The sequence below is a fragment of the Mesoplodon bidens genome (assembly GCF_964165515.1).
Source record: "Mesoplodon bidens genome assembly, chromosome: 14".
Taxonomy (NCBI): domain Eukaryota; kingdom Metazoa; phylum Chordata; class Mammalia; order Artiodactyla; family Ziphiidae; genus Mesoplodon; species Mesoplodon bidens.
In genome coordinates, this window is record NC_138170.1 from 80933006 (window position 1) to 80944135 (window position 11130).

At 44.6% G+C, this 11130-nt stretch overlaps 1 protein-coding gene across 5 annotated transcripts in view; it reads right to left on the reverse strand.

The window, feature by feature from the left end:
* Positions 1–4256, reverse strand: part of GREB1 (growth regulating estrogen receptor binding 1) — a gene marked incomplete at its 5' end in the record, with an annotated part of 68994 nt that extends 64738 nt beyond the window's left edge. For all 5 annotated transcript variants that reach the window (XM_081254195.1, XM_081254194.1, XM_081254193.1 and 2 more), the window contains one exon: positions 4100–4256. In XM_081254195.1, the coding sequence (XP_081110321.1) occupies positions 4100–4256 (157 nt within the window). The remainder of the gene's footprint in view (positions 1–4099) is intronic.
* Positions 4257–11130: the final 6874 nt, after the last annotated feature.

Genomic DNA, 11130 nt, shown 5'->3' on the forward strand with positions numbered 1-11130 from the left:
GGTCTTCCCCACAGGCTCTCAGCTCCTGGGGAGTGTGGGCCCTGCTCGTGTTCTGTAACCCAGGCAGCCAGCAGAATGCCTCACACAGGAAACTACTTCCCAGCTGGTCTGAGCACACACAGTTACACCTTATTTACCCAGCCTGCTAGAGAAAGAGGGTTTCACGTCAATGCATTTACAAACTCCTTCTAACTTCTTTTAACTTCTTTGGGTAAAAAAATCCTTCTATCTTTAAATGTCATTTAATAAAGAGAATCCAGATTTCCTCGTGGCATAGGGTCGTTACAAGCATCCTTAGATACACTAGGCCCGGAGGCAGCTGCTTCCTCCCTTCTGGTTTCTCTGTATCCACCTCTAGTGCTGACCCCTTTGCTGCCAGTCCTTCGACTCTCATCTTAGTTGGCTCTCACACGCTCCATCCATGCAGTGGGTTACGTGGCTTTAGGTTAATGAGGAAATTGTGTGCAGCAGAAAAAGATCAACTAGGAATCTGGGAACTCGAGTTTTAGTCCTTGGGTCTGCCATTGTCTGTGTGGCCACAGAAAAGTTACTTAACCTCTCTGTGCGTCAGATCCTGCATCTTTAAAATGAGGTGGTCATAGAAGGTCACTTTGAGCTGTGACAGTCTATGTGGGGATATGTGGCTCTCAGAGCGGCCCAGAACATTCCAGGTGTGATTTAATCAGTACAGGGTGCTGGGAGCATAACCTCAGGGTAGTCACCATGTTAAAGGTGCCGGAAGGACGAGGCAGAAGAAACTAACATCTTAGGCCGGCCCAGGCCCATGACCTTGGGAAGGTCATGGCAGGAAGTGAGCAAGAATTCCTCGTGTCTCCATCCCTCCAGGACTAGAGGACACAGAGGTGGCGGGGAGACTGTAAAAAGATTACCCAGGAAAAACACAAAGGGCATTGGAGGGGTAAACTCCAGAGCCTCCTTCAGACGCTTCCTTCCTGCCATTAAATGCAGGCAGGGATGGTTTTAGCAGAATGTAGAGTCATGCTCAGACCCCAGGTGCCAGCCATGCAGCTCGGGTCCCCACAGGGGCCCAAACCATCCTTTGGCCGTCTATGGAGTAGGTGGCTTAGAAGACTGTCTGCAAAATCAAGACTAGTCTGTAAGCCAGAGACTCAGCTCCAGGGGCTCAGGGCGGGGGGACAGCAAAGCACCAACAATTAGAGTGAAAAGGGGAGAGAAAGCCGGGGACTTCAGAGCTCTGAGGGCACACACAGGAATGTCCGCACGTTATTCTGCTCAACCAAAAAGAAGAGGAATCCAGACTCTCCGAAAGAATGAAAGGAGAGGGTCTTAAGCCTCTGAAAGTCAAAGAAAGGGCTCAAAATCCAGTCGCTGCTAAAAAAGCAGGATTAAAGGTCAAAGGTCTACATCAGACATTCCAGGGTCTTTGATGGAATCCTTCAGCCAGCAACAAGCCCAAGGAGACTTCCTAACCAGGGCCAGACTAAACCAGACTGTTTACCAAGGTCTCTTGGCAGGATGAGAGCTTTAAAATGGCCTTAGACAAAACCAACTGGATTGGGAGCTCAGGACCTTAAAACTCAACCACAGGAATCCAGAGGTTCCACAGCTGCACTGCACCCCATAGAGTATGAGAGTATGTGTTTTAATGATTAGAGTAAATTTTGTTTTCTTTCCATGAGAAGAAACCGTATGACATTCTGAGAGGGTGGGATTACAGGAATTTACCTGCATCTTGTTTAATAAATAAATACTTATCCCCAAATACTGGGGTTGTATTTGTTTTGTTTGGTTGGCCTTCCTTTAAAAAAAAAAATAAATAACACGTAAAAGATTTCTCCCTTAGAAGGAGGGGGTAATACCCCTAATTCGTAGAACAAAGTAACAAGGGCCCTCTGAATCGCCCTCACAAATACAGAAAATGTTAACAGATCAAGGGGTGTTTTGGGGTACCAGCACCCTGGTCATTAAGAGCATCCTTCATGTTACGCTCTGAGGAAGGACAGCAGTAAGACAAGAGACCTGACAGAGTGACAGACGGACAAAACAAGCCCCACGTTCTATGATGCAGACACCAGGGGCTCAAGCCCAGAGCTTGGTGGATGGTGACATTTAGCAAATCAACAAGAGTCTCCCCCTTTTCACCAACCCCCTCCTCCATCCTCCCAGTACTAGAGAAACAAAATCGCGGAGGATTCCTCTATGCTGTTCGCCAGACATATGGGAAAATCATAGAGAGGGCCTGCTCTGGTTTTCATACCCACATGAGGGGCTGACCAAGCCGGCTGACAGCTGGCAGGGAGCCTTTAGCACTCAACATGGAGGGCCCGGGCCACGCGAGCCTCCAAGCTGTCCCTGGAAAGCGCCACGTGACGAGGGCAGATGAGGGCATCCCAAGGAGTCAATGTTCGGGATGCAGCCTCCCGTTTAGAGGCCAGCAAAGGCTGTCTATGGAGAGCTTCGACGCCAGGACGAAAGCTGACTGGGGAACTCCAGGGCTTTCGCCCCACCTGTCCCCAGGTGAACATCCTTCAAAACGTCAAATCCATCTTTCATCTTCCCAAATCACGGGATTTAATTACTGGTGGAGGTAAAAGCACTTTGTTGATTTTAAGGTGCCATTCGAATGTACTAAATTATTTATCATTATATTGTTCACTTATCATTAGCAACAAAGCCTTTCAATACTATAAGAAGTTAAGGAGGACCATTTAATAGATATTTCACAGAAGTCTTTCAGCTAGCTGAAAACAGTCTACAAGAGATCCCCCAGTAATTTCTCAAATGCCCCCAAGGTCACAGTAACGCTTCCTGTGCCGGAAAACCTTGGTACTTTCGACTTGAATACCAGAGAATTCTCGGGCTTCCTAATTCGTGCTTTTGATCACAGTCTACTTTCTCCCAGACCCAGATCCAGTTCCTTTAGGTCCTTAGCGATTGCTATGTGCAAGGTTAATTTTGTAAGGACGTTTTAAATAGTGACACAAGGAATGCCTCCCTGCTAGAAAAAGGGACTATCAGACATCACACGAGGACCTCTGAGCCTCATTTTCCCTTATGTGCAACCGTCCCCAGCCCACCATCCTCACCCTGCACACACACGCACATATCGTGATCACCCCAAGACAGGACCCGGCATACTGCATGCTTCGTTAATTAGTTAACTTTTGTTTTAAACCACAGCCCTCTTTCACTTCAAAAGCTAAGAGAAGCGCGTGCAGGTAACTTCACGTGAAAGACAAAGTGACAAAAAGAACTTCCTTTAGCAATAACTCTCATACTTTGGATTGCTGGGGTTACTTTTGACACGAAAATACACGACTACAAAAAGTACAAAGGAAAGACTGAAAAATACAACCAGTTTATTCTCTGGATAATTAAGTAAACCCTAAACTTAACCCCATGCCTGAAGATAATTTATTCCTGGCACATGTTAAATCTATAAGGGTTTGTTCTTGGTTTTTAACAGTTTCTAGAGGGCTCTTGTAACTGCTATCACAAAGAAAAACCACCTACGCTCCCTTGCAAAGATATGGCCACGAATCGCAAAGAGAAAAAATGTATAACTGAGTGTCAAAAGCATGTTACAATGTATTACTTATCCAAGTGAGCCATCAAACCTTTTTTTTTTTTTGCGGTACGTGGGCCTCTCACTGTTGTGGCCTCTCCCGTTGCGGAGCACAGGCTCTGGACGCGCAGGCTCAGCGGCCATGGCTCACGGGCCCAGGCGCTCCGCGGCATGTGGGATCTTCCCGGACCGGGGCACGAACCCGCGTCCCCTGCATGGGCAGGTGGACCCTCAACCACTGCGCCACCAGGGAAGCCCCATCAAACCTTTTAATAAGAGTATAAGTAACAACCAGTCCAGAACAGGCTGGCACGGCTCTTTCTTTCTCCTACTAGGTCCAATGAACCATTTTATTCCTTGCAACTTTATGGCTGAAACTTATTTTAGTTTTAGCCAAGTAAGGATGGGATGCACGTTCACCTTTCTCTTTTCTAATAATTCTGTTCTTCCAGACCCAACAGTTTCTACAGTTTCCTCAGAAGAGGAGAGTTTCCTGTCCCACCGCCAACATTCTCACACACGGTAAAAGAAAGGCAAGGACGCATCTCCTACCTTCTAGGGCGGAAAGCTGCTGCTCCGCTTCCAAGTACAACTGGGAGAAGACGGGCCTGGGTACCAGGCTGTTGGAACGCAGTGAGGCCTCGATGGAGTTGTGCAGGACCTCCTCAAACCGCGTGGTCTTCAGCTGTCCAGCGTAAGAGTTTCCCATTTCCAAGAGAGACGAAGCAGTCTTCTGTTTAAAATGGCATTTCAGTTTCAGTTAAAAAGCCTGACCCGGAGCATGAAGCCCAAAGGTAGAAAGGATCCCCGCTGCTAGGAGGGGAGAGGGCCGCGTATCCCCAGCTCAGCCAAGAGAAGGAGCAGGCGGCTCTCAGCTTCGGCTACTGCCGGGCAATTACAGGAAGTTATATAAGTAACAGCTTTCTCTAATTTAGCACTCAGAGCAGAGTCTGACACCTCTTAGGAGATTTTACTAGGAACTGGCGCTTAGTCATCTGCAGGTTTCACAGACCCCCAGCTTTTCCCTGAGTGGTGATCTTGCTTGTGAGAGACCCCAGACAAATGACGCTTTCTTTTCCTTGACTTGAAGAAGAATAGCCCTGCGCCACTTTATGTGTGTGACGGCGGCTGACAAGGCAGCGACCCATGACAACCAGTCCCCGATTTCAGGATTACGGGACTCGGTCTCCCCTCACCTTCTCAGGAGGAAGGCTAGCAAGCAGATTTCCCCCCATTGCCTCCTCTGCTAAAAGGCCAATTATGAACACTTCCTCTAAAATGTTTTTAGTTTATTATGTTTCCATTAGACAAGTGATGCAGAATTACATCTGGAAATCTGGAAATTACACAAGAGGGTGGAAAAGCAGGAGGAAAATCACTATGTCCATCCCCCAAGATAATCACTGTGATTTTCTTTTTTTTTTTTTTTTGGTAGCAGCTTAAGATCTAATTCACATAACACCCCATTCATCCGCTATATGTAAAAGAGATAAACAACAAGGTCCTACTGTATAGCACAGGAAACTATATTCTATATCTTGTAATAACCTATAATGGAAAAGAATACAAAAAAGAAGATATATATGTATAACTGAATCACTTTGCTGTACACCAGAAACTAATACATGGTAAATCAACTATGCCTCAATTTTTTTAAAAAAAGGTACAACTCAGTGGTTTTCAGTATATTCCCATGTGGCACAACCATCACACAATTGATTTTACAACACTGTCATCATGCCCGAAAGAAATCTTATACCCTCTGGCCGTCACCCCTAAGTCCCCAATCCTCCAGCCATAGGCAGCCACTAATTTACGTTATGTCTACAGACATATTAACAGAATCATACAGTATGTGGTCCTTCCTTCTGTTAGCGCAACGTCTTTACCATTCCTCTGCGTTAAGCACGCGTCAATACTCCATTCTCTCTGATACTTTGATGTATTCTTTCCAGACTTAATTCTCTGGGGCACAGGAGGGAGCTGGGAGACTGTATCCACATGGTAATAATCCCTTTATGATACAATTTTTGATTCTGCTCTTTTCATCTGACATAAACATTTCACCCAAACCTCTTACAAATGCTGTTAGAACCAGTTTAATGGCTGCATCACATTCCATTGAGTGAAGGTTCAGGTATTTGCTAAGACATTTCTCTGGGATCAGACATACAGTTACATCCCTATATTTAGCGCTTCCTAAGAACTGGCATTTAAATGTATATTCCTTCCTAATGTTTTCTGTTTATTTTCTACTTCATTTCATTTTTGTTTTAGATCTCCCTTTTTCTATTTCCTTTTGGTTTAATTTGCTGTACTTTTACCAAACTTCTAAAAATGACTACTTCATCATCATCTTTATTTTCCATCTTACTGCTTTGATAATGAAGATATTTAGGGCTATACATTTTCCTCTGGGTGCCTCTTGTGCTGTGGCCCCTAGGTTTAGTGTAAAGTGTTCCCCTTTAAACAGTTTATGATCTCCCTTTTGAGTCCCTTTTTGATCCTATAATTATCCAGGAATGTAGGTTTAATTTCTAAATAGTCAGAATTTGGGAGGAAGAAGGATTAGCCTTATATTATTTATTTCTAATTTTTATTGGATAATCACGACTGTGGCCTTTAAAAACTCTACTTTTAAAATTTGTTAAGGGTTTCTTTTTGACAGGTGCCAGATGGATTTCTACAAATACGCTGTCATGTGAGAAAAGATTAAACTCTCTTCAAGGTATGAAAGTAGACTATTCAACTTTTCTACATCCTCATATATTTCATGCCTCCTCTACTATTAATGTCCAAAGTGGCATTTGACTTCAAAATAGCACAAGGTGGGGAATTCCCTGGTGGTCCAGAGGTTAGGACTCCTCGCTTCCACTGCAGCGGGCCCAGGTTCAATCCCTGGTCGGGGAACTAAGATCCCACAAATTGCATGGTGCAGCCAAAAAAAAAACAAAAAAAATAGCACAGATGCCATCCCTGACATGACCACAGGACACTGGCTTCCTGCTTCATTACGGTGACACACACTCGGTCACACGAGTTGTGAGATTGGCTTCACATCCCAGGCACCTCCTTACACATCACTTTGACTTAAGACATATATAAGAAATTCCCCTTGTCCTTGTTCTGTAGGTGGCTAAGCAATTTCAAGATGGGACCGTTGGTGCCCTAAGGAGCTCTGGTTTCCCTCCTGAGGGTAAAATGGGCCAGTGTCGTCAGGTTGATTTTCTGCCTTCTGTTGTAAGAAAGGTTCAGGCTTCCTTCTTCCAACTAAGAGTAAATGGAAACCATTAAACACTTCCTGCTTGGGGCAATAATTCCTGAGCACAGGGCCTCCCCTCGGTCAGCCCCTGCATACAGCCTGGGGAAATGAGCTGGTGGGAGGATTGCTTCAGGAATTAGCGCGAACAAAAAGAAAGCGCTCCTGAAAGAGAGAGGGGGGCGGTTGGAGCCACCTAATAGCCTGAGTCAGAAGAGGCTCCCAGGCCCCTCTGCCTTTTCTCTTGACCCGCAGCCTCCTTCAGTACGTAAATGAGGGATTACGGGCCACATGTGGGCACGCCTGTGTCCGTTTCCATTCAGGGTGGTCCACGGAAAGCTGCCTCCAATTAATAACATCACGAATGCCTCCTGTTTCTATAGATCTTTGTCTGAAGAGCTTAACGCACACAGAAAGCAGCTCTACTTCTGGCCCATTTTACCTGCAGCCCCTGCGGAATGATGCTCAACGGTTGAAAGAAATGCTCAGGGCATCCAGACCCTCCCTTCCCAAGGTCCTGAGCTGCTCACCTGGCAGCTGATTGGCTCCCTGAGCCCAGAGGACTCCAGCGGTTAAGGCAGAGCAATGCCTGGTGTGACATAGCAGTAAAGAGGAAGAAAGACGAATATTGTCCGGCTCCCGTGTGCCAGGCACCTTGCTCAGTACACTGGGTAACCGTGGGAGGGATATTATGAAGCCCATCATCATAAAGATGGCAAATCCAAGTCTCAGAGATGATACATAACCTGAAAGAACTCTTGTTGAAAGAAAATAGAATTGGGGGTGTGGGGAAGGAGAAGGGGAAGGGGAGGGAAGGAGGGAAGGAGAAACACCAAAAGGACAAGGGCAGACACAGAAGAGTGCTCACACTCAAAAAAAGGGAAAGTGTATTTTACAACCCTAAGCAGACATCAAAGCTTTAATGTCTAGAAGCAAACAGTGAGAGAGACAATGACCCCACTCCCGATCTAATGAGGCACTTGAAATCCTAAGTAAATGCTGGTAACTGAGGATGGGGAGGGAAACTGAGAATCTAACGACAATGCTCTGGCCCTTTTTGTTAGTCCTACTGGACCACAATCGAATGGTGTGGAAAATTCCTACCTACACCTGGCAGTGCTCCAGCTCACAGACAAGACCACCTGCCAGTGAGAAGTCAGCGCTCAGAGGGCAGACAGAGCAGGCTGAGATGGAGGCCCAGCTGGGGCTCGCTGGCGTGCTAGGATCCCACAACTGTCACATGGGGAACTAAAGAGCCAGAGAGAGGACAGCCTCGCTCAGGGTCAAACACCAAAGCCAAACTCCTCCCCAGAGCCTCGTGGATCCAGGGCGACACCTGTGACCTCCCAGGACTGGGTTCTACCACTCGATCCCTGGGAACGGCCTCTTTGCTCGTCTCCTGCTGCAGTTACTCAAGTCTGCAAACTGCGGGGATTCCTTTCCCACCCTGACACGTCACGCTCTGCTGCCTGCCTTCCAAGGCCTGGCCCAGCTTCTCCCAATGCTGGTGTGTGATGCTCTTCAACCACAGAATCTGAAGCAGTGCCCATCACTGCAGCGACGATGGTCAAACCACGGCCTTCACCTTAATGCACAGGAGCCTGGTAGAGTAGATGGAGAGGGCATGTGTGGCTCACCGGGCCTCGGTATTCTCATCTCTAAAATGGGCTCTTTGAAGGACTCACTGGTCATCACAGAGAGCAGAAGTCACAGAGTGTGGAAGTGCCTAGCAGAGCACCTGGTAGTCAGTGCATGGCCATTCATTTCTAGCTAAATCTGAACAGGCACGTGAAAAGATAAGAACTTCAAATCATAAGTGACAAGGAACAAAAAAGTGCTATAGTCCATAATTCCTACAACATAAGGTGGGGGTAGGGGTCTTGGGGAGAATCAGTGAGAACTCAGGCCCAAAGGGGCTGGTACCCAAAGTGGGCCAAAAAGGGAGAGTAGGATATTTTTGGCCAAAAATTGGGACTAGCATTTGGGAAAGAAACAGGAGGGTACACAGGCAGGAAAGCTCCACGAATACACACATGCTCTAGAAAAAGAAAATAAGTGCATTTGATGAGTAGTAAAGGTGGCACCATGATAGGAAAAAACCCAAAACTGAGGGTAAAAATTAGACATTGTTTTAGTAGGCAACAGCCCTGAAGCTTCAGAACTAGGGATTTATGTTGATAAAGGTGATATTTTAAGCAGGTCAGCTGGACAGGGATGTTTAGAACAAAATTGGAGCGAAGACCTGGAGGCAGGAGGCCTGGTGGAGATAAATTAGGAGCTTGGGATTAACGTACACACACTACTGTATATAAAAGAGGCAAATAACAAGGACCTACTGCAGAGAACAGGGAACTCTAGTCAATATCTCGTAATAACCTATGATGGAAAAGAATCTGAAAAGAATAGATATATATAAATATGTATAACTGAATCACTTTGCTGTACACTTGAAACAACATTGTACATTAACTATACTTCAATAAAGAAACAAAAATAAAAACAGCATTTGCTCACTTCCAGCCTCTGTGTCACATTTTGGTAATTCTCACAATATTTCCAACCCTCCGCCAGCAAAAAGATTATGACTCACTGAAGGCTCAGATGATGGTTCTCATTTTTTAGCAATAAAGTACTTTTTAATTGGGGTACATACATTTTTTAGACATAATGCTATTGCACACTTAATAGACTACAGTATAAACATAACTGTTATATGCACTAAGAAACCAAAAAATTCATGTGATTCACTTTATTGCAGTGGCCTGGAACTGAACCTGAAATATCTCCAAGGTGTGCCTGTAACTATTTTGGAAGATGGGGAAAGGAAAAAGGTGGATACACACATGTTTGGCGGGCAGGAGGAAAGCGGTGTGAGAACCCTCAATTCTCATTCCACGGTAAGAATGAAAAGATGGTCTAGGAATGATCAAGAAAGGGCAACATCAGTTATTACTTGTAAATAAAGAGGTAAATTCCAGAAAATTAAAGAAAAAGAAAGAATTAAGAGATGGTTGCCTCTACATAGCAGGAATTGGAGTGGAAATAGGTGAGAAGGAGATCACTGTTTTTCGTTTTAAAGCTTATAACATTTAACTTTTTAGACTGCGTGCATTTTTAGGTTTATTAAAAGCTGAAGGTTACATTTTTAAAAATTAATGAAATGCAGGCTTTATGCATATCCATTTTTATAATGGATGATGGACATCACACAGCACCTCAGTAGGAGAGCAACTGAAGATCTTGGTGAACTACAGACCTACAGCAAAGGCAGGCCACCCTGCTAAGCATCTCCACAAGTATCACTGAATTTAATCCTAGCAACAATCCTTTCTGCTCATTATTTCTCTCCCTACTTGTATCTTGATTTTACAGATGAAGAAACTAAAGCTCAGGGAGGTTGGGAGACCTGTCTAATGACACACAGCTAGTGCCTGGTCTGGAATTAAAAGCCCATCTCCAAGAATCTCTTCCATGAAAAGTAGTCTTTAAGAAGTTTAAACTAGCAGAATTGAAAAATCTCAGACATCCTCAGTTTAAAGGTTATAAACTTGTCTTACCATTACCTTCTAGTGTTTTTTTTTTTTCCAGTCGTGTCAAGACATTTCCCAGTTTCACAGAATGCTATGGTATTCCTCAAAACTTCTAGAGGATAGCACTGGAGAGTCGGCCTCACGACACTAAGCATGCACACAACACCCAAAACTGGACATCCTTCCAGGCTAAGTGTTCTCGCTGGTACTCTGGGAGCCCATAAAACCCTGCAATTATTCATAGGAGAAGGTTCTACCTATACTCACTGAACCACATGACCGACCTTATAAAGCCCCTGTTATAGTACTTACATATATAGTACAGCATTACATCCAAAGTGAACAAAAAAAGAAAATATAAAAACCTCTGCTCATATCTATTTTACCTAATCATTATATTATTTTTCAGTGTATGTTTTATAATGTAAATAATATACAGGGTATACTGCAGTCCATGTATACAATTTATGAATCAATAGACAGATATATACATATATATGAGGGGCGACCCGAGTTTGAACGAAAGAATAAGAAAACCAGTATTTGTTTAGTATCTCTTTTGTGCCCACAGTTCTGTGACTAAAGTACTCTTGTCTCCATTTTGCAGGTGAAGAGACTGTGTCTGGGGTTTAAAAGCATTGATTGTCTTCACATCTTTATTATTTCCTTTAGCAACAGAAGCCCCAAGAACATTTTACGTAATAATCAAAATAATAGTCATCACTTACTAGGGCCACTTTGTGCAGACACCTTTCTTAGTTTACATTTATCATTTCTTTCATCTTCACCATGGC